Below are 27,089 nucleotides of genomic sequence, written 5' to 3'. Positions count from 1 at the left end.
CAATCTTCTTTTATAAAGGTATGTATGTGTGGGGAATGTGTAGTTTTTGTGCACAGATATATTATACACATCTGGCCACTGATTTTTATTAACAATGGGTAATTGTGTGTCTGTAACTATCAGTGTAAGCTCAGCCTACAAAGAGTTGACATGTCAAATGGTGACCAGAGAGGAAACTCAACTGTCCAACGCTGGAGTTACAACATTTTCAGCCATACAAAATCTTGTGTCTTGTGTGTGTCTATGTGTGTGTTTGTGTGCATACTAGTCCAGCAGTCTTGACTTCGCATTGTCCACAGTATGTTCCCTTGAGCCTGTTTTTTCTTGTTGTCCGAAGTCCAACAGGAAGGGGTGGAGGTTGAGGTGGAGGCTGAGGTGGGACTAAACAGAACAAGTGTACTGCTGTTAATACCTGGCAAGGGGAATTCATTTAATACTTTTGACATTTAAATTATATTTATGGTACTGGCCTAGTCCAACAACAACATAGAGATAAACTGAGAGTGCCAAAAGTACTCTTCAGTTTACAAAGATAGATTCTGCAACAGTCAGAAGTGCTTGTTTTTTCTTCAAAAAATTTTAACATACAGCAAGTTGGAATTCTGAGACATGATGTCAAATGTACTAAATAGTAAATAAAAAAACAAAGCACAAAGATTCATCACCCATTACAATTATGAATAACTGTATCCAACAAAGACATAAGATTATACAGTCGCTCCATTTAACACATATCATTTTGAAAGATCCTGGTTCAAGGTGGGATTTTGTGCCTCAGGCATGTTCAAAACATTAATAATTCTGCCAAGGTTGTGTACTGGTTACAGAGATCAATCTCTGAACAGGTGAACCCCACAGTGTGGCCCATGAGGCGAGTATCCACCTCCCTGAAGTAACCGGGCGCGAGACATTGAACCTTTTCCAGTTCGCAGGACGCTGCTCTGTGCTGTAGCCGCTCTTTGATGCTAACCTCTGTTCCGTGGGTTGAAAGAATTTCAGCACAAGGCAGCGTATCAAACCACCAACATGAGTGTCGAGTCGACCTGGTGCAGATAACACACCACAGCTGAAGCTCAGGTTGTGTATGTAACCTACTCACCTGTCAGCGGTTCATCCTTCAGCACTCGGATCTTCACCTTGCCTGCTGACAGCTGTGGAGGAGACAGGGAGTGACAAACCAGTGGTGACAGTTCGTGTAAGTTCTCAGCTGCCTAACACTCCTGCACAGGCCTTTTCTGTTAAAAAATGTATATGTAAGCGTAGTTATGTTTGTATTTCTGAATTACTCTGTGTTCATATTATCACCTTTACCTTTACTGAATTTTTTGGTACTTTTTAATAGTTTTTCAGGTTATACAAAATAAAATTTGAAGTGGGGCCTATTGTTTGATATACGTTAACAAAATCCCATTCCACAAGTAGCTCTACCCTACTGCTCCATTACAAATTTATACATGTTAAACAAAAAGTTGAATGGTAAGTGTGATAAATGATTTACAAACCCTGGTCGCCAAATGATGTAAAAGTTGAGGGCATAGTCTCCTGTAGCGTAACCATTTTTTTCTAAGGCTAATGCATAAATCTCTAATCCACAGACTGAAAATTGGAAGCCATCTTTCTTTCCATTTAATTAAAATTAGTCTCCTGGCCAAAAGCGTAGCAAAGGCCATTTTTTAGGCTATATGTTTTCATAACATTGGTTGAGATGGAGATCCTGCTGTACCATGCCAAATACTGCTATTATGACATGAGGTTGTATGGGTCTTCCTAGTTTGTCAGAGAGAAATTTGAATATAGATATACAGATCACCAATTTTGGAGGAGACCCAAAACATATGTGATATAGTGGATGACATTATTCCACAGAAATCACAGTCAGGATCGACATTTGGTATCAATTTGGCAAATTTTGCTCATCGCTGCATTTTTTAACATGGAAACAAATAAATAAAAACTGAGTTTTTCAATATATTTTCATTTCGTCTCATAACATTACTTAATTTATTCTTGATTATATTTTGTAGATTATTATTGCCTCTCAAGAAGAATCTACATTTTTACAACCATTCTGCAACCACTTTTTTTACAAGAGGACATTTAAAAGTAGTGGCTGTTCTCTGCTGAAATGGAAATGCTGAAAATTCAATCGTTCTTTTTTTACCCTCAGGTAGTCATAACCTTTTACAAGTTTGAAAAGTTTTTAGTTTAGCTTTTTTAGTGTAAATTCAAAGACATTAGGGTTTCTCCGCTGAGATCCAGGGCACAAACTTCTCAAATCAAGGTCCAGGGTGCAAAGGGTGATCTCAAGTCTGCTGTGCTCAGAGAACTGACGGACTGGCACACAGACAGATGTATGAATATATTTCTCTTGTACCTTTTGGAATCTGTTCTCCTTGTCCATCTTGTTGCTGTTTGTTACAGCATTACTGTTTAAAGAACCACATTGTCCAGACTTCCATCTAAATCCTCCAGATTGCCTAAACAAAGAGACAAAGGGAGATAAAGGGTTTTTCTTTGGCAGTTGTAAATCAATAATCTCGAAATAAAATCCCTTTGAATTTGACAGTCATAGCTCATATACAGTATCTTAGCTGTGATTTCTAAAAAAAAAAATGTAAGCAGGAACAGTGATTACTACATCTTCATTAGATTTGTTTATGCTTCTTTTTTTCCATATCCACAAAATGTAAAAGTCACTCACTCATTCTGCATTAAAAGATGTGGATATTGGAGCTGAAAATATAACAATTGAGATCCTTCATTAACAACAAAGTGCAACACAGGCACACACACATCGAAACACATAAAGAAGATGCTTTTTTTCAGTTTTCTATGACAAATTCCTATTATATTTAAGGGCTTTGACATTAACTGTTCACATATAAAGCATAGTGAGTGGTGGATATAGACTTTTTGCATCTGCATTAACTGTATGAAAACAGAACAAAACTATTCTTCAACTGTATTAGACTTGGAGGATTTAGCAAATGCTGCAATGCAAACACCTTGCTATTCCTGTATTTCCAGAGGTGAAAGTGAAGACAGGATAGATGTAACAAAACTCAGAATTAATGCAGTTTAATCCATTGAAGTACTTAAAGAGACTGAAGCATTTTAATAACAGTGTCAGGCTTAAGCAGAGGAGAAGGAACCGATGTTGAGAAAAAAGAAAATAGTATCAGCATGAAAAAGGCGTAACAGCACCACGTAACTAAATCCTAAGTCCCTCAGACTAAATCCATGAAAAAAAAATAAAAAAGAAATTTAGGAAATCACTTTGTTCCATTAGACAGAAAATACTGTTTAATTTATCTTAACCTAGTCCTTGTGTTGTTAAGAGGAACAGCAAAGAAAAAGCACTTTGCCACACACCTTTACACACACACACACCCACACACAAGGATTTGGCTTTGCCAACATAAATTCTGCACATGTACAATGTCATAGGGGCCTAAAATTTCAAACTGAGTGAGTCAGTATAAGACCAAAAAGATCCTTTCCATTTTGCTGTAGGTCACAGAGGTGTATCGAACTTCACACATTAAAATAGAACATGAACGTTTACAGGAACTGTACCTACAAAGGCCTGACCGATTTTGGATTTCTGGGGCTGATGCCAACACCAATATTAGGGAGTAAAAAAAATCCAACATCAGCTGGTATTCTTTATACAGCAGACTGAATATAAAAACATTTTTGCAGTGACCCTTCAAAATTTGATATGTAATGAAGGCAGGATATTTTAAAGGTAACTTTACTGTGATCATAGACAGTACAGTTTATAGTTATACAGTCATACTGATTCTCTGCATTTAATCCATTTTATCAGGAGCAGTAGGCAACCACAACCACTGTCCATCTCTAAGCTAGCATCTTGGTCACGGGCACTGACTGGAAAATGTACCTAATATACATGTTTTTGATGGTGAAGAAAACGGAAGCACTCGAGGGAAACTCATGCAGGCCGTGCACGATATTAAGTTTGGGCCAATGGACCGTCCATCAAGATTGCTGACAGTCATCAACAACTGAACCCTCTACTATCATAACATCATGATTTAAAAGCTATCTGTATTTGAGGCGGTGTGTTCCTTTAGAGGTGCGATAGAGTTGTTGTCCAGGTTCTATTTTTGACATGTGGGAGAGAAAATAAAAAGAAGCTGTTGTTTAGTATAAAGTTTTCATATAGGCACATATTGAACAACATGTACTCACACCCATACATACCGACTTTGCTGTGATAGGCCGATATTGGGCAGATAATATCGGTCAACCAATGTATCGTTCAGGCTCTAATACCCACTCAGGCATTATTACACACAAGCATAGCTGCAGACGCAAATACAAGAACATGAATGCAAATATGCAAACGCACACATACACACACACACTCATGCAGGATGCTCCTGTCGGTTGCAGAAAGTGAAGAAATGGAGAGGGATCCTCATTTAGATTGGAGTTATTCATGCTCATGTTGTTGAATTATTTATGCTATTTATGCTATTGTGATGTCTGGCTGTCTTTGAAAGAAGTTTATTTTGGATTGAGCTGGCAGCCTGTCAAGGCACAGGAAGTCTGACTCTATTTGTGTGTGTTTGAGAGAGAGAGTGTGTGTGTGTGTGTGTGTGTGTGTGTGTGTGTGTGTGTGTGTGTGTGTGTGTGTGTGTGTGATGGCAAGAGTTGCCAACACCCCTGACGCTGTTGCTGTGTTGTGCTGACACTGAGGGTGGGCGTCAGGTAATCACCCTGGCGACATCACCTTGGCAACTGGACTGTCGCTAGGGGAGACAGTTGAGGCACACCCCTGTCAGTGCAGGATGACAGGGTGTCCCCTCAGGACAGGCAGCCTGGAGAGATAAAGTGTGTGTCTGTGTGTGTGTGTGTGTGTGTGTGTGTGTGTGTGTGTGTGTGTGTGTGTGTGTGTGTGTATCTCTGTGGACTTTGCATTAGCAAAGATCTCATTATCTAATCCACACACTCAATTACACCCACACACACACACACACACACACACACGCGTATGAGTAAACACACTCCAAGATTATAATGGCTTAAAGTTGTTTTTAGAAATATACAGATACAGAGTCAGACACACAAATATACTACTGCATGGAATGTCAGTGATGCTGAGAGACTGTTCCAAATTGTAAAGTTTAATCAGCACAACAACAGTACTTTTCAACACTTTTAACATAATACAGTGTGTGTGCAGGAGTGTGTGCGTGTGTGAGAAAGAGAGAGAAAGACGCAGAGGGATATCGCAGTCAGTGACCTGACTACACCTGTTACCCAAAAGAAGAAAAACACACACTCAAGACACACACACTGCTATCACACATATCGCAGTGCACCTTTCACTGTCTAGTGGGTGGATAGCAGATGACAACCTCCGAGTCACAGCTTGCATATTGGAAACAAACATCAAACGCGACACCTAATGCCACCTCGTCAAAAAACATTTCTTCATCAAAGTCTAAGCGGAAGAAACACACTGAGTAGAGAGTAGAGAGTACAGTTCCACATCAGGTTAGACCAGCTCATATTTTTAAATGATAAAAAGATATACTGCGATGAAAGGCGAAGAAACGTCAGAAGATCCAATGATAACCCAAGGCAAACACCACCTGTCTTACCTGGACACGCTCATGTCTGACACAAGGACATACACCCAAACATACACATGGCCATCACCTTTAACTGAATCATATCACCTAAAGGGAGAACTGACAACATCTGCGTCCCACACGTACACACACATGCAAATGCACACACACTTTGAAGTCTAATGCCAAAGTAATCATGTACTCTCTCGATTCCTTCTCTCCTACTGCAAGTTGAGAGAATAGGGAAAAACAGGAGAGAAACTTACCAGAGGCTAGAACTATTTAGACACAGAATCCTATAAATACAAATGTTAAAGGGATAGTTGGGATAATTTGAAGTGGGGTTATATGAGGTATTTATTCATAGTCAATGTATTGCCTATAGTAGATACCTGTCGGCACAGCCCCAGGTAGGAGAAGCAGAGACGTGCACCAGCACAGAAGTTAAGCAATAAAATGCTGCTGACAGGATCAGCAACAAGCGGTTTTAGATAATTTTAGTATAATTTTAAATATACACTATAGTTAGAATATTCTCACCACTTTGTCATCACACAACCTTTTCTGACAGCAAACTGTCCTTACATGAGTTAAATACTGTTCTCTCCAAACCAACCAAACTCCATAGGAAAAATCAGTAATTTTACCTCAGAGATCGGTGAGAGTTCCTCGGTTACTGCTGCCTCAATCAATTACTTTGTTTGTGTTATTGTGTGACTTCTGTGTTTTAAAAGGATAGTTCAGGTTCACCTGAGTAAACACAATAACTCATACAAAGCAACAGTCAGGTCAAGCAGGTCCTGTATTCTGCGAGGTAAAATTACTGATTTTCTCAATTGAGATGGATGGTTTGGATGGTTTGGAAAGAGCAATACTTGACTTATTTAACAGTGGCTTCCCTTCACAAAAGGCTGTCTAACAACAAAATGAAATGGTGAAAATATTCTAAACATAGTGTCCACTAAAACCGACAGACCATTTTTAAATGGCTAAAATACTTTTTGTTGTTCACCCTATTTACAGCAGTTGCTTAGCTTCCATGCTGGTACTCATCTCTGCCTCTCCAAACTGGGGCATGTCAACCAGCATCTAATATGGGTAATATGCTGATTGTTGATAAGTACCTCATACAACCCCACATCAAATAATCTGAACTAACCCTTTAACACATTTCAGTCCAGCATGAGCAGTTTCAGGTCGCAGGGTCCACATGTATGTATCCACACTCAGAGACTGAAACAGATGCTAGGAGGAGCAAAGGAAACAAACCAAACAACTACACATACTGGCAAAAAACTTTAAATAAACAAAGGCTGGAAAAAGAAAGACGAACAGAGGGGGCAAAAAAGCCAATAAAAAGAAAAGCACAGCAAAGAGACAGTGGAGAAAGCAGAAAAAGGGGATCCTCAACTGTACTTTTAGATAAGACGAGAGCTAGTGTCTGTAAGCCATGTAGGCCTAAAGACAAAGCTACATTAAATCTGTGATTCGGGCCGGCCAAAGCAGAGAATGATGTACTGCGTTTGCCCCAAGCCGCCGGTCTGGCTTTATTATCGCCTGTGTACTCTTCACAAACTGATTATACCGCACCTCCTCTCAGCAAACTGAATTTGTACGCCTATTCTTTGGCTGGGTAAGTGAGAGTGTGTGTGTGTGTGTGTGTGTGTGTGTGTGTGTGTGTGTGTGTGTGTGTGTGTGTGTGTGTGTGTAACCCGACTCTAAGACAAAGATGAACAATTCATCTACTCCGGGAGCTCTGCGATCTGAGAGAAAGGCAGAGAGAGAAAAACAGAGTGGTGCATAACACAGACACAGAGTAACACTGCAAAGCCTGAGCATAAATCACAGCTTGAAGATCTCCAGTAAAGACTTGTCAAAGATACACTCGCATGTTCTGTGAGGAAAAGACAGGTGAGGAGAGGAAGCTTAGAGAAAATCCAGGTAACCCTCGCATCAGAACACCTGATTAACCACCAACATCCACCCCATCCTTCCTGCTTTCTCCCATGTCAGTCAAAGAGGAACTGATGAGAATCTGTTTCCTCTTTTTCATTAGAGGTGTACCAATTAATTGATTCAAACTGTTAAGCTGAGTTTCACATCTAAGAGACTGCTGCATCGCTACACACAGCTCTCAGATAAAAGGTAGGAGGGGAACTGCAGCTCCATTAATGTGAAGTTCAATTGTAAAAGCCTGACAGGACATGCGCTTCTGCTTTATTTTAGTGCCTAATAATGTAATTTACTCCATGACAACTCCTCCTCAATCTGACCACATATGTTGTCAGCTTCATCCCATCCTCTACACAAGGCTCAAAATAACCTTTTTTGCTTGGAAATCAGCACCAATATTTTTGTAATGATAAGTTTCTCTACTGTCCCAGAGTTGACTCTTCCTCTTCCTCCATTGACAATTAAGCAAACTTTGTACCTTGGTCAAGTCTCTCTTTGCCTCATAAAAGCAACCAGGTCGCCCCCTCAGCAAAGTCTTTTAACCGTCTTCAAAATGACATTTTCTCTCCAACACAGAAGCACCTAACACTTGAGTACAGTAAAGAGGAAAGGAGAAAGCTGACCAATGTACCACACAAAAAGGGGCAAGACTAAAGAAGGGACAGTTGTCCCAGTAGCCATATCTTTGTGTCCCAGGTGCTATTTTTGTTGTCCCCAGGACAACAGGACATCTCTACTTTCAAGCACTGCACCTACAAAGGTTTCATCTATCTTGCATCCTCTTCTGCTTTCTGTTTTTTCACTCTATATTCAAGAAAATCAACCAACAGACAGCAAATATGACACACAAACTGGGTTTGGAAGTATGGCAGTCTGTTAAATCTGAAAGGCAGTGGTTAAATATAAAAGGTAGCACAACTAATCTTCTGAGCCATCTCAACTGACACAAAGGACTTGCTAAGACTCCCTATTTCCCCTCTCCCTCTGTTCTCATCAGTAGTGCTAGAAATGGAAAAAGGTGTTAAAATGTTCCACTATGATCTCCTTGACAACAGCTCTGCATAGTGAAGACTGATTTGTGACACCATTGCACACGAAAACAAATCATCAGAGCAGTATTAAATCAACAATGGCCTGTCTGACTAATTTTCTATTGTAAAAGGGAAAGTAAAAATTAGAAAAAAGGACAATTCTAAATATAATAATACGACTTTTCAGTTACCTCTCTGCCACATCATATCCAGAGAACACTATTTCATCTATTTGCACTTTGTAGTTTAGCCAGCTGACTCAAACACAAACTCTCGCTGAATCTTTCCACCTCTTTCAATCTGGCTCTCACACAAAGCAAAATCTTTCTCAAGCTGGTAATATTTCAAAGACATACTGTAGGGCTCAAGCAGGATTCCTGTCCTGTAGCAGAGTTGAGTGTGTCTTGACTGATTAAGGAGCAAAAGACAGACAGAGACAAAAAAAAAAGTGTAGTACCCACTAAGAAAAACAGACAAACAACAAAGTGGCATTATTTATGGAGGACTGGTATCAAATGATACACACAGGCAACCACGCACGCACCTTGTCGTATCTTGGGGCTGGTGGAGCGGTAAATGTTGCAGTATTTCAATGTGACAGGAAACACTGTGTTTATGTGCTTATCGTTTGTGCAGCCTGGACAAGATGGCCCTCTCCCCATACTGATGTATAGCTCTTTAATTAGAGCCGGGCCTCCGCTGAGAAACAAAGTGTCCTTGTATACAAATAAACACACACAAAATTCATCTCCTGAAACAATTATTCATTAACCTACAATTATAATCTATGGTATGCATTTCTTTGTTTGGTTATGTTATAAGAACGTAAACCTGTAGAAATATATCATGTGAAATGAGTGGCTCCCATCATACCTCAGCTCTAAATCACTGATATGGTAATTAGCTGTGCTGCCTGTAAATCTGTGTGTGTGTGTGTGTGTGTGTGTGTGTGTGTGTGTGTGTGTGTGTGTGTGTGTGTGTGTGTGCGTGTGTGTAACCTTTGTCTGGCTGCTACTATTTGAGGAGTCAGTGTGCAATATACATACTCTGCCTCTCCCTAAAAGCTGTCCCTGACTTATGTGCTCATATATTTTGATGTACGCCTCTATTAAGCTGTTCTCCATAACTTCACATTGGGTAACACATCTCAGAGTTATCAGTGAAGTTAGGTGAGCACAGAATAAAACAATCACATTAATAACCAGTGTTTGTTTTCATTCTGCAAATTAATTCCCTGCCACACCGGCTGGGATGCCCCTCAATCTGAGTTTATTTGATAATACTCACAGTAATGGGCCAGGTAATAAATGCTATTTTGTGTGTTAGTCTGTGTGCTACCCAATCCATTTCCAATTAATGTGAAGATGCGTACATAAGATTTACATTTTAATAGTCTTGTACACACACACAAAATAGTAATGGGAATTTTGTGGTAGCATACATTTGTGTGTCTCTCTGTGCATGCGCCTGCTCACTAAGTGTAAACTGTCATAGTTTGGGTTTGTCATGATAAACTTTAGAGGTACCATGCACATTTCAAGGCAGTGAAATGGATGTGCCCTGGCTCTCCTGGCCCTTAAAAGAATATATAAAGAAAGAAATAAAGAAAGAATACAAACAATAGATAAGACACTGCACAAAGTCTGCAACAAGTCACTGAGTTATGTAAGGTGCCTACTGTTCATTATTCTGACCGCCTGGGGGTACAAAACGGGCTTTAAGGCCAGCTGTCCGATCTTTGATGCTCTGTAAGCCTTCTCCTGAGGGGAGGAGTGAGAACAGACCATGTGCTGGGTGGGCCTTCATTCTACAGCGGGTGGTATAAATGTCCTGAAGCTGTGGCAGTTATGTTCCTATGATTTTTAAAGCCATCTTTACTGTACCTCTAAGTTGTTTGTGGTTTTGTTCAGTCAGGTTCCTAAACAGCACCAGTGGGGCTCCTGGGAGGATGTTCTCTGTGGTAGCCTGGCAGAAACTGACAAAGGTTTCTGTGGACATTCCAGGCTTTTTAAGAATTGTTCTCTCTGTTGTGCCTTCCTAACGACAAAACTGGTGTTTAGAAAACAGAAGGGTGAGTCTGACATCTGAAGGCCTAAAAAATCTGAGGTTCTTTGCAATTTCAAACACACAGGAACACTACTGATGGAAACTAGTTTATGGACCATTTTGGATTTCTTCCAATCAACAGTTACCTGCTTTGTTTTCTTAACATTTAGGGAGATGCTGATGTCTTGACACCATATAGATAGGTCCCTCACCTCCGTCCTGTAGGCATCCTCATTGTTATCATGTATCAGTCCAATCACTGTGGTGCTGTCTGTGAATTTCACAATGGTATTATGGTATTTGGCAAAACAGCCATGTGTGAACAGACTGCAGAGTAAGGGACTAAAGTAACAACCTGTGGAGCTCCTGTGTTGAGAAAAATGGTGGATGAGTTGCTGATATCTGCTTTCTGTCTGAGGTCTGCCTGTCAGAGAGTCAAATAAGCATTTGCAGATGGAATTACAAAGTCCAAGGTCCCTACACTTTTACGTAAACATAGATGGTACAGTGGTATTAAATACACAGCTATGGTCAATAAATTACACTCTGACATGGCATCTTTTCCCTTTTATTTGACAGATAAGCAAACTATAGCAGAACAACGTTGGCCAGAATGCTTGTCTTAACTAGAATTTTATTATTACTACACTTAAAGCAACAGGTCTGTAGTCATTAAAACAAGAAACAGATGTATTTTTGGGGAGTCAAGAACAATAAGGGTTTTCCCTTGTGTTTTTCACTTGACTGGTCGGGAAAGTGGGTCAGAAATCTCCTTACAAAAACTCAGTGTTTACTTGCCCCAGCACAAACTGGCCTATTTATTAGTGGTTATCAAACACAACAAAGACTAGTTAGTTAGTAAAGTTAGTTATCATGTTTAATCTAGGTCTGCAATGTTTATAAAATATCAGAAAAAACTGAAAAATGTCCAAGACAATGTCTTTAAACCTCCACTTTTTCCATAATCAAAGATATTCAGTTTAATATTATATAAACAGACAAAAACAGAACATCTCCACATATGAGAGGCTGAAAACAACATTTGCTGCCATTTTGCATGAAAAATTACTTTAATGATAATCAAACTAGTTTAATAGTATAATTCTGGATTTTAGCCACTTAAAAAAAGGTCCACCCAAAAGAATTCAAATCTAGAATTTAGGATTAGAATTTATAACTAGGATTTAGAATTTGGAATTAAAAGTTAAAAATAAGAATTTATTTAGAATTTAGAATTAGAATTTAGAACAACAATTTGTAATTAGAATTTCTAATTGGAATTTATAATTCAAATTTAGATTTAGAAACTAGAATTCAGAATTTAGAATAAAGAATTTGAATTTAGCTGATCACAGCCATTTTACACAATGTTTGTGATTCCATCAGCAGAGTTACAACTCGTTCCAGAAGCAGCTCTCTGTGGAGGATATGTACTGAGTCCATTTTTGACAGATGTCTTGTCCAGCTGCACAGAGCAGATCGAGTCGGCAGGAAGTCAGACGCAGTAACAGGAGAGATAATCCAGTCAGTTTTTAAAATACAACACTCCAGACGAGAAAGAAATTATTTAACCACGTGGCCTGCTTACCCTGTGGCACAAAATTCAAGGAAAGAGGAGCAAATCAACAAAAGTTGAACAAGTCAACATAACCAGGTGGACAAAATGCTCTGCTTCTGAAATGCTGCTGGTGTGGATGCAGCTGTGTTGCAGGATGGATTAAAACTACGCCCCAGACAGGACATGCCTGGTGGAATCAGCGGCTGAGAATCAATATCGGTTTGAGTGTACACTGTATTCAGAATATTTCCACCCCTTTACCTTGCCACCAGACAGCCTGTTCAGGACAGTATGGATTTGAATTGGCCTTGTATGAAGTACTTAAGATATTGTTGGCATACCTTGGTATGTGTTAGCATGACAGCCTTTCTATATAATTCACTTATGTGTGATGTCAATGACTCAGCTATAGGAGACCTGGCTCTATGACAGCCAATACATTAACGTATATTCATAGCCTCTTGAAAGACGGTGTTTACCACTGAAAACATGCCTGCTTTACTCTGCCCACTGTTGATAATCAAAAAAGAATCGCAGACAAACCATAATGCCTTTTGTCATAATGAAACCTGTCATTTGTCATTTGAGAAGTAAGAATTTGGAAATATAAGTGTTGGAGAATAGTGCCTGTGCCTGTGCAGCCTATGATCAGTTTGCACAGTGATTCAATTCCATTATGTGCAGGCCTGGCCTTTACAAGAGGAAAACAAATCTACCTCCAAGAGAACACAATCACAATGTGTTCTTAGGCAAGTTAAGCCAAGACTTGTGTGAATATGATGTATGGATTTGGGAGACAAAAAGTTCTCAATCTGAGTTCTCGTCTGTACTTGTGTTCTCATAGACTTGTGAAACATCATCAGTCACAGCTCAAGTACTATATCAATTCGAAGTCCACATCTAGCCAAGCACAGTCCAAATGACAGCTGAAAATTGATCACACTGCGTACTCCCGTCCTCACAAGTTTGGACTCCCAAGTTGAACTTGCCAAATTCCATCTCCAAATGCAAATCTCACGGTACTCTGTATTGATGAAGGCCTGCTGTTTGTTAGGTTTATCCACCTAGGTGCAAAACGTCAAAGAAACTGCATTAAGTTTTAATCTATTAAGTTAATACTGTATTCTTGATCTCAAGAGCACCTTGTTTTTTCAGATGAGAGACTCAGCTCAATTCATAATTGAAGGATAGCTGCTTGTGATCTGAATTCTTACTGAAGAGTATCATGAGAATAAGGTGTTTCATCTGTTTTGAAGTGTGATTTTTACACACAAATAACTGTGCTCAACTGTCCAGAACTTTTAGATATTGAAAGTTACTTCCCACCTTTATCACTGATTTGTGTAAAAGGCCTTTTTGATATTGATATTGATATGAAACAGGAATAAGTTGTAAAACACAGAAATTAGTTAGCATATTAGCACTTCCATATTTGCCTGAGATAAGGTCTTTGGTTCACACAAGCTTAAGAGACTTTCACATTTTGTTCAGCGTCATACAGTAAACATTGTTAATGTCCAGTTCACGAACTTTGAAGCTTTTATATGTCTTAAAAGGTTTGTTAACAAGTTGCTAAATGAGAGTCCAGAGGTTGTCGTGAACATCAAATGTCATCACATCTAACACCAGTCACTCAGTGGGGACGACGTTGAGTCACGCAACCATGGTGTGGTTCATTTATAACCTGAAGCTTTTTACTTCTAGTGACTGAATTTACGCTTCAAAAATCACAAAAGCGGTGTTCATTTGTGAAGGTTATCTTGTTGAAATGCTAACATGTTCAAGTATCTTAAACGTTTGTTTGCTAGAGAGTTTATTTTCTGCATTAATCCAAAATCCAATGGAAAAATCCCATTGGCTTTTTGCTGAGGGGAAGCAGAGAAACGCTAACTTCTGTGTTGTCCTACAAAAACATGTCATACCTAAAGCATTCTGTAGTAGGTTAAGTACAGGCGATCACATTGATACTAGTTAAGGTCCAGTTCCATTTAGTGTACCACCACTTTGACTCTATTTGACCTGAATGGAATGGGGCCTTAATTAGTATCACTGTAACACCTGTGTTTACCCCACTATTTCCTGTCAAAATGGCTGCTGCCTTCACCTCTCAAACTGGATTAAATATAGAAGAGTTATTTACAGAAATAAATACAAGCATTTGCTGTGCAACACTGCACATGTTACACCAGAAAACCTGTGAGCGTCTGAAAACGCCTTGCAATTACTCTGAGGGAAATTCTTATGTCCCCTGTCTGTGCTTATCACGCCTGCCTATTAATGTCTTTCACATGTGCGGAAGATTGTTGGCCATCAATTCCAGTAAGGGGATAATATAAGTGAGTATAGTCGCGTACAAGTTGTTAGGACGAAGAGTCTGTAGGGCTCCACTGACCTTTAGAGTAGTCCACTATGTGGACATGAGCCTACTTCATTTATGAGTGGCTTTTTCAATTCTGACTGGTCCTTTTTTCCTTCCATGACGACCTTTTCTTGACCTTTGTAGGCAGAGAAGTCATCGACCTTCCCCTCTCTCTTATTTAGTCTCCTCCTCCATCTATCTTTATTAGTCAGTGTCTCCACTTTCTTGTCACTTGCTCTTTTACAGCTGTTGTAGTCTTTTTCCACCTTCCTACACCCCTCACTGATTCTTCTCTCTCCATTAGTCACCTGCTCCGTTCCCTTTGTGTTTAGCTGTGACAGTCTGGTCTTGATTTTCTTCAGCATCTATACATTAAGCCTCTTATCTCCCAAATCACTGTATTCATTCCTCAGTCCCTCTTGTTGGTATAGACTTCCTCTCAGCAGTCCCCTTTTTCTTTTAGGTCTACTTCTCTCCTCTGTCATCTCTGATCCCTGTCTTTACCTGCTGTAATTTCTGGCCTCCTTCTGTCTCTTTTCTGCCTACCTGTCTGAGGAGGTTAATCTTTCATTTTCAAGATGACACTGGGAGTTACTATAACTAAGAAAGTGGTACAATTTTAATATTAGCAAATGCCAAACCAAATACTGTATGTATTCCAGTACTCAATTAGACGTACAATTAAACGAATATTAATCAATAATTTTGGCCTCCCACGATTAAAGTAAAATGACTGACTGTGACATTGATGTTTAAACTGCATACCAGATCAAGTACTTTCCTAACTAACAGCCAGATCCCCTGCAGCCACAGCCTGTGCAAAATTTCTGGGATATTGCAGCCACAGTCCAGAGTAAACCAGTAAAATACAAGAGAAAGCAGATGGGTGAAGCGAAAATCAAACATCTGGAGTAGAAGGTGAAGAGCTAGACCTCAAAATGTACCACTGTTTTAAAGTATTTTGGATTGAGATCAAATGATGTTTAAGGTACAATAAGTAGGATTTGTCAGTTGCTGTTTGTAAATGCACCAGAAAGATAGTTGATTGTTGAATCTCACACTTTTGGTGGCTTGTGGGTGATGATTGAGAGGATATTCTATTTGCATGCGTCTTTGCATTGTTTTGGGGGAAAATCATGCATTGTTTGCTTTAAAGCAGGAACAAATCATATAAGGGTGCATGAGACTTGTGTCTGCACTGCAAAGCAACACTACTTAGTGTCAACAACCTGAAAAAACACCATAAACTGCAGTATGATGAATGCATGACAGCCAAGAAATATACCACTAACGTTACCTCACTGAACCCCTGTCCTTGTCTAGTGTCAGTTCAGAAATCCATAACAGTGAATCTAGACAGGACATCATCATATGAATGTAGCACAACATGAAAGTGAAAGCACAGCTCTGTTAATTTCATATGGGGTAAAATGTTTTAGTACAATTTTACTTTTTTTTTTTTACTTCTGATGTTTTGCTTCAATGAGATGCACTGTGAATAAGGACTGGTCTTTCTTTGATGCACAGATAAGTACACTGTAACTCTGTGTATATTTTGTCCATAAAAGACATGCATTATCATGATTAAATAATGGTGTCAATCAAATGAATCGTGATCATCAATTTGGCCATAACTGTGCAGCCCTAATTAGAAGGGAATTAGGCATGTAGTTGTTGAGATTTCTCGCTCTGGATTGGAGTGTTGGACAGTCAGACAGACTAACAGATGGACAATTTAATCCCTAGAGACCCGTTGCTGGTGGGGTTTAGAACAAAAGATCTGACAGAAGGCAGGCTAAAAAAATATTCCACGTGATGGAGTGCAGACAACACAAGGAGCAATAAACTTATTTCTGCACTAAACTGAACTTGATTGAGGGATATGTGATCTCTGTTACAGCTGCCCATCTTGCACATACTTATTTGCTACAGTCTCTCTTCCCCTTTTTTCACACCCTGTCTCCTCTTTCTGCCTGCTGCTCTTTACTGTACTTTCATTCTCACCTTCCAACTTGGGTCTGCCCCTCTCTCCCCCTCACTGCCTCCCCGTCCTTTCTCCTCTTATTCTGGTACACTAACCGCAACACTGATACTCACCCCCTCTCCTCCTTCTCTTTACTCATGCTCTCTTTCAGCTGTTGTAGTTTCTCCTCCATCTCTTTGCTCTCCTGGGCCAGAGTTACCGTCTCCATGTGCAGCTCTTGCAGGTTCCTATGACAACACACACACACACACACACACACACTCACTCACACATATGCAATCAATCGACAGCAATCTATCATACAAATGACCTACTCCGTCAGATTGGACAGCCGGGCTTTCATCAATATGTTCAATTCATCTGCTGCACCAGCAGATCCCTGTTACCATGACTGATCAATACTTTAATCAATTAGTCACTGGATCAGGGTACCACCAAGGCAGACATCAATTAAGTCAATTACCTGTTAGAAAATGAGAAACTACGCAGGAGACTGGACTCAATTTGCATCGGGCAATATGAAAAAAACCAAAATGCCGCACTGAATCAGAATCCAGGTCACATGGTTAACTTGCCTCAAAGTCCATTTTGTCAAACACTCATTCTCTGGCAGAATTTGAATGGGAACAGATGACAATAGTATGGCAGCCAAGTAACCATAATGGGCTTCTACCTAATGCCTTAAATCACATCACTGATCTTATCTCATCTTACCTGGCATTGAGCTTGACGGATCTGGCCTTGTTTTTAGGAAGCACCACAAAGTTATTTAAATTCATGCCTCTTCTTTCTGGTGGCTCAGGTATTCCTCCTGCGTCTTCCGCTATGCTCTTTACAAAGATTCTTTTCTGCAATAAAGACCAACAGTAATGGAATAAAACTGACTATCATGCTGGGACCAAGCTAAATCACGCACTGCCATAAAGGAAACTGCTGCAATGAAATGAGCAAAGTAGCAGGGACAGAATTGTATGAGAGGTAGTTAAAACAAGCAATGCTGTGTGTTTAAATTGTATCTGGCAGACTTCTATGCTTGACAAATGGCTGGCAACTCTTTCAACGAGTAAAAGCAGTAAGGTGCAGTTAGTGATTCTGGAGAAAGATAGGTGATTGTGGAGTATCATTCCCAGGTCATCAAATACTGACATTTTTGGGAATGAGGCTCAACAACTCATCTTACCAAACTGTGACCGGCCAAAGTCACAGGCTACATTTTCTAAAGCCTGCAAACAGAGTCAAGAGGAGGAGCAGAAGTCTTGTTTTCTCTCAGACCACTCGAATTATTAATTTTAGGAAAACTGTCATAGCATAAGGAACACACCACCATATACATAGAATCTGTGTTAAAAGTTTACTTTTTTAAGTTATCATAACAGTGATGATAGATGAAAACACTGTTTTCTAGCAGCTGAGGGTTCAAATACGACACAAAATGAACCACTGTGACCAATCACTGAATGTATCACAGTATCTCGATAGTGTTTTTAAGAATGAAGTATCACAAAAGATAATGTTGTGCTACTGAAGTGTATCAGTGTTTTGTTAAACTCCTAAAAATGGCATTAGGTGGAGATGGTTAGCTAAGTTTCATTCAAGGTGGGTAGCCTCTTTAAAAAGACCCTGAAATTTCACCTTCTAGTGACCTATATGAAACTTAGGTATAGGTGTATGTAATAATATCAATGGTGGCTCTGCTGCATTTACATTAAGTGCTCCTTGAAGCTATATCAGCAGACCATTATACACAATATCAGGGCAAAAGTGAAGGACATAGTGTTGATTAATAAAATTAACACCTGTTTTACACCCGTGCTTTTCTTGCTATGATAAGAAAGCGTCTGTTGTAGGAATTCTGGTGACAGACACATTAGGGCAGCAGCTTTCTCAAAGCTACACGTTCAACACACTGACTTCAGTCGAGGGAACAAACCCCTTGGCAAGCACGGTGGACATCCTTGGTTTTTTGACAACAATGGCATCATGAACTCACTTCTGTAGTCAGTTGTCTTGGCTGAAAACAAAAATAGACCTTTTTCAAGCCAAAGTGTGACTGAATGGAACAGGAACTTAATTAGTGTCACTTGTAACACCTGAGCTAATGCTACTGTTACATGTCAAAATGACTGTCATGAAAAACGTGTATATCTTCACTAAAATCAGTGATGGAATAACTAAGTACATTTATTCAAGTACTTTATGGAACTACAATTTTGGAGTACTTTACTTGAGAAATTCCATTTCATGCTACTTTCCACTTGCATTCTATGTCAGAGCTAAATATGGTACGTTTTACTCCACTACATTTATTTAACAGTTTTAGTTATTAAACACATTTGGATTAATAATTTAAAAAAAAGTATAGCCGCGCCTTCACTAGCTGAACTGAAATGAACTGAATTTGCACTTCTTCTGAAATAAAATTTTGAATGCAGTATTTTTTCAAGCCTGTAATTTTACTTGGTCTTAAGTATGCATTAGACAGTGTAATCTACTCTGTTACTTTTAAAATCATATAGAAGAAAAAGAAAAATCCTGCAGCAGGCAGAGGCTTGGAGAGCTGACCACCAACCATAACATTTAGAGGCCAATTATGTGGAGAAACAGAAACCCCTTTTAATTGAATTCTGGCTACTGCAAATGCATTTAACATTAATGGGTACAATTTACTAACACTCTCGGTCAATTGAATAATTGATTACTTGTCAACCATCAGTTTGAGTATTTTTTTTAAGTGAGAATTCTCTAATAACAGCTTCTTAAATGTGATTTTTTTTTCTGGTTTCATAAGTTCTTTATTAAAGTAACGTGAGTATCTTTGGGCTGCGGACAGAACATTTGATAACATCATCTTGGGCATCAATAATTCTAATCCAATAATTTAATGATTCAGTGAAACTAAACTGGAATGAACTATGAGTACTTTTACCTTTTGTATTTTTAGTACATTTTGATGCTCATAGTTTTGTACCTCTGCTTAAGTATACTCTAACAGAGAAGTAAAAGATATGGGTATTTCTGCGATCACTGGCTCAAACAGAGTGTGTTCAGACTTATAGTCCATTCTAACTAATATTGTTATTTGATCAAGATAATGACAATGAGCTACGTATGCTAAGTATGGCTAAATTTAGCTGCCCCTAATGAGAAATACACCGTCAGCGTTAGCTGCCATTAGACAGGCCTAACACTAATGTCGATGTAAACGTTTTTCTACAGCATTTTAACAGGAAAGAGTCAATGTAAAGCGAAAGTTACAAGTGACAGACACGAGACGTTAACTTAAGGTAAGCTACATTAACTTTAAACACTGCTAAGAAAAAAAAAATACTTATGAACTTACCTTACGTGACTCCTCTTAGTTTACCAACGTGTGCACAGTCAGTCGTTCACCTGCATGCTTTATTGTCATGAAAATTAAAATGAGCTTTTAAAAATTTACGATTTGTTGCTCAATATTTCAGGTTGTCGCCAGCGCCATGCTCCTGCCTCTGTCGTTTGTGTTGAGCAGTCGTTGCTAAGCAACCAACGCCTCTCCCTCTCGCGATAACCCCGCAGCTCGTGAGTTTAAACAGGCTGCGTCTCTAGTTTCCCCTGGTGTGTATGTTGTTGTGAACTTTTCCCCGCCTGAATTTGTTGACTAATCTTCAACTTTTTAAAAGAATTATCATCGTATGCTTTTGTTTGTTCAGGGAATCGGATTCAAAGACATCAAGTCCCCTATTGCCTCAGTAATCACGGGCAGCGGGAATTCCCATCTAATTAAAATCCTCCCAGCATCAAGATAAATGTTATAGCTCTGATTGGAGCTTTGAACCCTTGTTATTTTTTTCAGCAGACTTCAGAGTTGTCTTTACTCCTCCAAGATGATGTTGTTTAGATCTTTCATGTTGACAATCATTAGAGATCAGAAGCAAAATAATTTCCCATTCGCCCCGCAAGATAAATGTGCTAGAATGAATTTGATAAGACCAGCACAGTGTGCATGTGTGTCCACAGTGCTTATTTTTGTTTGTCTACAGGAAAACTGAGCCACCATGGAGCTGTTCATTATGTAAAAGTCTACAGTGTACTTACAAACGAAGAGAAATCTCAATTATTAAAAAGTCAAAAGGCCACAGAGAGTAAAAAAAAAAAACTTGACAAGATGGTTAACTATTTACACTGCCAGGGTTTTTTAATTTTACATAGAGTAAGCTATTGCTGTAACATTAAACATTCAGGGGAAAAATATTAATTTAGCATGGAATTTGACCATTTTGCTGTATGAATATGATATTTCTCAAGTAAACCAAACATCTGAATTACAAAATAACATTTTTTATGCGTCATATAAATAAAACAAAACATGGAAAAAGTTCAGCTTCAGCAGTACCAAGTATTAGTGTCAAGACATAGAATATTCTAGTGTAAATATACTGAAAGATTCAATGGCAGATGCTTTCCTTGACCATTCCACAAAAATTACACCTGCAATCCAAATCATTTTTTACTCTGAGTGCATTATTCACAAGATCAATTTTTTGTTTCTATATTTTATATGAAACTTCCTTGATCTAGTTTATAATGCAGTTTTATCACAAATCATCCAAGCAAATGTTTCAGGTTGTCTTTGAAGGCATTGTTTTTTTCTCTCATTAGTTTCTCCTAAATATATAAAGAAATTCAAGTAGTCCAACAGACCAGCAACAGTCAGCAAATGTGTCTAAGAGTAATGTGAATAAAACTGTAATATTACAATGTTTATGACATGATTTCTGCCTCGGTCACATTGGTTCGATGTTCATAAGCAATGGTGGAGATTTGAAAGTGATCCCGTGATCCTATGTCACTTCACAACGTCAAGTCATGTATTTTGTTATCGTTTTAATGTGGGAGAGACTCCTGGTGGCAGAATTTATAAATCGTACATTTAAAGTTTGTTCCATTCAGGTCAAACAAAGTCAGAGTTCTGTCTGCTATTGTGCATGGAGAGGCTCTGCATCACTAAATGGAATGGAACCTTAAATCTACTTCAAGGAACTGTCATATTTTGTTGACTGGTCATTTTTCCACCATAATAACCACAATAAATAAAGTAAAAAACAAAATCATCTGCATAAAAATCTCCTCTTATTTCTTTTTATCTGGCTAACATTTGCTGGGAAAACATGGGCTCATTTCATCAGAATTCAATAAACATCCAACCTGGTGGATCTTCTTACTGATGGTCTTGTTTGTATATGTAGGTCATATAGAGGCAAACTCTGTGTAGTAGTTATATATATGTATATATATATACCACTATAATGCACGTGTGTGACAAAAATGCACAAAATGTAGAAGGCCGAATTATTTCAGGAACGGTTTCTGTTCATATATGGGTATCAAATTAAGCAGAAAAAGTTATCAAATGAAGTACTCCGTTGGTATCAGGTACTCCGATGGTATTGGTACTGGTGTTCTAAATTTTTAACCGATACCCAGCCCCACACGTCTATGTGCCTAATGGAGGAAACTGGAACAGACCCGGAGGCTGTGCTTGTGCATACATGAGTCTGTCTGTCCCGTAACAGTGCAGCCAGGCAGTCATCCATCCAGTCCTCATTTGTATTCCAGGACAAAAGAAACTTTCTGACACTGTAGCAAAAGCACTCCTCCAGTGCAGGCCATGCCCCTTCCATCACCTCTTTTTTCTACGTCTCTATCCCTCCTCGCCAGCCACCCCACCAGACCACAGGACAATTATAGCTCAGCAAGCAGTGAACACACCTCCACCTCATCCCTAAATCCTGCTTTTTCACTCTCTCCCTTCTTCTACTTTTGTCTCTCCCTACATTGTTGGCGTATGACCTATTGCTCCTGCCATCAGGGAAGTGTGGGTGTATGACTTATTGAGCGTGCCCATGTGCGTGTGAGCGTGGATGGTCATTTAGGGTCATGACCCTCCAGCTGGATTCTGTCTCTGCTGCTAAACAGTGACTCTCTCCCTCCATCCCTCCCTCCTTCTCCCTCTTTCCCTCCTTCTCTCAGCTCTGCCTGCATAGACAGCTGGGCGTGCAGCGGCATACCGATGAGCAGACGAGTGAGAAGAAGCGAGGGAAGGAGTAAGAGAGGGATAGAAATGAGGTAGGGAGGGAAGGTGGGGGGATAGCAAGAGGCCAGAAGGCTCATGGAAAAGCAATGCAAGAGAAAGAACAAGAACAAGAGAGCGACAGAATGCATGAAAGGAGGGATACAACAGCTGAGCAGTTGCAGGAAAAGGACAAGCGTGCTGTGAAATGTCAAGGCTATTTAATTCATTAGGAGGCAATGATTATGGCGCTGTACTGAATGTCATCTGCCGGGTTAAACCTTCCTCGGCGGCCTCATGCTGGATATATATTGACTGTTTGGCAATGCTTGGAAACCTTTTAGCAATGACAGAGCTGCAGCAACAGGGACAGAGAGAGAAAGGATGGAAAGAGAAAGTAGTCAGCCAGCCAGAATCAACACCGTTTTTGTGACTGCTGGTATGCACAGGGGGGTTGTAGATAATCCTGGGAGTCTACTGACGAAATAATGGGGAAATTGTTAAATAACCTTGAAAAAGGTGGTCGGGAGCTTTTGCACATCCATCTCCTATACCTACTTATTCCTGCTCAGAGTCACGGGGGGGTGGAGACTATCCCTGCATGCACAAATGGCAAGGAGACAGGTCACCAGTCCATCATCGGATTAACACCAGGCAAACGCTGTGTATGGGCAATTTTAATCTGCTGGTTCACCTGATCTGCATGTGTTTGGACTGTGGGGGGAAAAACACAGAGTAAGCAGCAGAAAAGACATGCAAGGAGAAACAGCTGGCCGATGATTCAGGAACTTCTTGCTTTGACTGTCAAGGCAGCAGCACGAACCACCACAGTGTAAAAAATCATATAGGAGTTTAGTGGAGTCAACTAATCTTTTCTCATTAACTTAGCATAAATATACAAATTTTATTTAGTCACACAGATTAGACTTAAAATTTCTAGTATTTATTTTCAGAACACTTCAGAACTTGTAAACACGAGTTCTTCTAATTTGTTATGACTTGAAATGATGAGTTCCATGAACAGACTGAAAAGAGTATGATCAACTTTTTTGTTTTTTTTCTGGCTATGGACCCCAGCTGATAGAGAGATGGAGCAGGGACCCCATTATACAAATACTGCATTCAATATTTTTTGGGCTTCGCTCCTTTAGGTTTACCTGTAGCTGCTGGGACAGCATCGTGGCTAACTTTAGCCATGTTAGCATCACCCTCTGCACTTTTGCCTTTGGTTTCTGAGTTAGAGGGTACGTCAGGGTCTTCTCCTCGTGAAGTTACAAATGATCCATTGTGGTTCACAAGAATGTCTGTACACTTGGGGTAATAATACAGCTTATTGCTAATATTTTTCAATAACAACATTGTTATCGTAGATAGTTTGCCATTATGGATAGGTGTCACACAGTAACTGAGTAGCTTAGAAGGCTGCTTGCACAAAGATTCACGGGTAGTCTTTTGTCAGTGTTGTGTAAATTATATGCTTTGGGATTTTTTTGGTTGATTTTGTTTGTCCATGTCCTGAAGATACAAGATCAGCTATTTCTTTGTTTGAAATGAAAAACTGACTTTTAAAACAGAGAAAATGTAAATCTATTTGTAATGTTCAACTGAAGAGATGTTGGTTCAACTTAATGTTTTAAAGCCTCCATACACCTACACGGGTGTTTTCTGTTATGCTGGCTGATTACACTCATAAATCTCATCTACTGATAAAACTGATAAGTCTGTGATTTATCCCACCCTAACAGGTATAACAAAACTAACAGGAGACTGGGGATGAGAGTAACACTTTTTTGTTAAAGCATAGTAAATGAGTGATTCCTCAAACCCTGGTACATCGTTCCCATATTTGTCTACAACAAATAAAACTCACTTGGTCATTTAATCATATGTTATATGAGTTCATCTCAAATACCCCTCCCCCCCCCCCCCCCCCCCCCAAACACACACAAAGAGATAATTAATGAATAACTTGAAATCAATCAATAATCCAGGCAAGTCATTATCATTATGCCAAGTAAATTGAGGAGAAGAAAAGGCAGAGGCAGAGAAGGAAGAAAAGATGTGTGGAATGTGATGCAGAAAGATCAAAACAACAAAACAAAAAATAGTACTAATCCGGTTTCATGTTTTAAGACAACTAAATGGCCAACTACTTCATCAGCAGCTGAGAAATCTCTGGACAGCCACAGCTCTCGTTGCAATAAAGGCTATAGGAAATGTGTCATTTGCAACTGCTTTAAAAAGACATATGTTTCAATACCTGATGGAGATGAGAAGAGATTAGAAAGAAATAACCATTAAGGCTTAATGTGACCTCATAAAGGACCCATGTACCAATGTACAAATGGTGGAAAGTAACTGAGTGTATTTACTTGAGTAGTGTACTTGTGTATGATTTTGTGGTATCCATTTCTATGTGTCAGGTGCAGGTCCAAGTATTGTGCAAACTCACTTGCTTATTGGTATACTGAAATGGAACAGCGCCATCATCAACAGTAAGTTTCATCTATGCTTTTTATGCCATGTCAAAATGTCTTCTGCGAAAATGGCCTCTGGAGGTGAACAGCATTGTTTTTGTCGTGCTCACAGCCAGAAGAAGAATTACATTCCCATGTCCCAGAGACCTCACTTTGAGCAGTTTTCATTGCAACCTTCTACTGAAGACATAGTACCTGAGAAACTGATGGCAGCAGGTCTAAGGGTAATCCAGAGTAATGGGGACAATGATTCTGTAAAAAGTTGGGACTGACCAAGTGTTTTATGTCCTTAAACCTACCATATTTATTTAACCATAGCGTTCCCACACTTAAAACTAAATTGGGTTGTACAAGGTGCACAATGAAGAAACAGACGCACAAATCTCATGAGAGTTCCACAAATCAAGGCTTCCCTTCTAGACTTGACAACAGTTCAGTTCAGTTTTCTCTCAAACAGAAGAATCAGACCCCAAAAGTTTGTGAAAGAAGAAAATAAATGGCAAGAAAGGGAAGAACAAAGACCTGGCTTCCGCAGACTCACCTTGCCATGGAGGGAGTTTATTGATCAGCTGGTTCTTTTCGGAGGACTGACTGGGTCTTCTTCACTCCCCGGCGTTCAGACGTCATCACGACTTTTACCTCTCATTTAAAAGGAAGCTACGTGGGCCGCCTACTCGAAAACCAGTGAGTGATTGGCTGTCAGGATGGACAGGTGACAGGGGTGTGAGGTTAATTAATTAAAATTAATTAATTAGTTATTTTCCCGGGAAAAGCGTATATTAATAAACATTACTGTAAATATGCCAGAATTAGCCAAAAGGCTAGTTTTTATTGGTCAGGTGTAAAGTTGGCAACCTAAAATCAATGTCAAAATTAAGAATGAATTAAATTAATTAAATAAATCTGCCTGAATTTGATAATCTGGGACAGGTCACTTCCTGACACAGCTTTAAACACAGTTTTCCAGCTTTTCTCAATCGCTTTGGCTTATTTTTTGAAACAGTCTTAACATTTATATAAACCAGAGACACTCAACTTGTTTTGCCTGAAGGCCACTTCTGTAAATTGACAGGAGGCCAGGGGCCAGTTAAAAAACAAGCATTAATAATAACATATCAAACACAATGAATAAACATTCAAAGGCCCATAACTAGTTCCAAACTAAAACAGCTTTTTAAACTGTCTAAATTCAAAGTGACTTGCACAGTTTTATCTTACAATAGTCATATTTACCTTTTTCTGGCTTGCAAGATGGAGGATTAGAGCTGTTCCTCCATCTGTCTATGTTTAAACTCATATTATTACTGCAGACACATAAACCTAGAGTAGTAGGTAAATTAGGTACCTTTCTGAGCAATGTCCTGCCTTTATTTAAATGATCTAGTTTGTCATATTGGTCCATTCTTGTCGTTTACCACTGTGTTTTTGCTTTATTTCATGTTTGCGTTCCATACCACGTTGTGTGGTCTGGAGTAATTAAATAAACTTTAACTCGAACTTGAACTTGGAAATAAGGGCCAAGATGTAGAGAACAAAGATCAATGATTTGATTCCTCCCACTCCTAATAAGGAAAACGTCAAGTCTCCTAGGCATGCGCTCACCAGGAGGCTGTAGTGGTTTGCTGTTGAAGGCCGCTGCGCTCCCCTCTAATCGGGACTGGATTTTCGCCTCTGTGGATGCCCCTGCACTGCTGTGGATGGCATCGTCTCCCCTTGTATTAGTGAAGCTGATCCCCACACTCTGCTGTGTCAACGCTAAAGTTGACAACTTAGTCTCTGTTAGATCTGTATATGAACACACTGAGCCAGAGATCAGGAGGGAGAGTGAGAGACGACATGAACGTCTCGATCAGGAGATCTGGACAGAAAGAGTGAGAGAAGCTCACTCACTCTTTGAGAAGATTCAACCAACAGAAAGGTTCAAAGTGAGAGTGTCGCTGTAACCACAGAAACTCACTACAACTGACCTCCCTCTGCTGCAGCGAGCCTGTCCTATACATGTCCAGAAGGGAACCCTGGATTTGCGACA

At 39.5% G+C, this 27,089-nt stretch overlaps 1 protein-coding gene across 2 annotated transcripts in view; it reads right to left on the bottom strand.

Moving 5' to 3' along the window:
* The window catches only part of zbbx (zinc finger, B-box domain containing), an 88,523-nt gene extending 62,793 nt beyond the window's left edge, over positions 1 to 25,730 (bottom strand). For both annotated transcript variants that reach the window (XM_084716384.1, XM_084716385.1), the window contains exons 1-6: positions 25,602 to 25,730; positions 17,249 to 17,382; positions 16,648 to 16,761; positions 2,375 to 2,477; positions 1,100 to 1,151; positions 266 to 381 (exon numbers count right to left, since the gene is read on the bottom strand). In XM_084716384.1, the coding sequence (XP_084572510.1) occupies positions 266 to 381; positions 1,100 to 1,151; positions 2,375 to 2,477; positions 16,648 to 16,761; positions 17,249 to 17,313 (450 nt within the window). In that variant the 5' untranslated portion in view covers positions 17,314 to 17,382; positions 25,602 to 25,730. The remainder of the gene's footprint in view (positions 1 to 265; positions 382 to 1,099; positions 1,152 to 2,374; positions 2,478 to 16,647; positions 16,762 to 17,248; positions 17,383 to 25,601) is intronic.
* Positions 25,731 to 27,089: the final 1,359 nt, after the last annotated feature.

Source organism: Lutjanus erythropterus, chromosome 4 (genome assembly GCF_056507025.1).
Source record: "Lutjanus erythropterus isolate fLutEry1 chromosome 4, fLutEry1.hap2, whole genome shotgun sequence".
Classification (NCBI taxonomy): domain Eukaryota; kingdom Metazoa; phylum Chordata; class Actinopteri; order Lutjaniformes; family Lutjanidae; genus Lutjanus; species Lutjanus erythropterus.
This window is presented reverse-complemented; position numbering and strand designations above follow the sequence as displayed.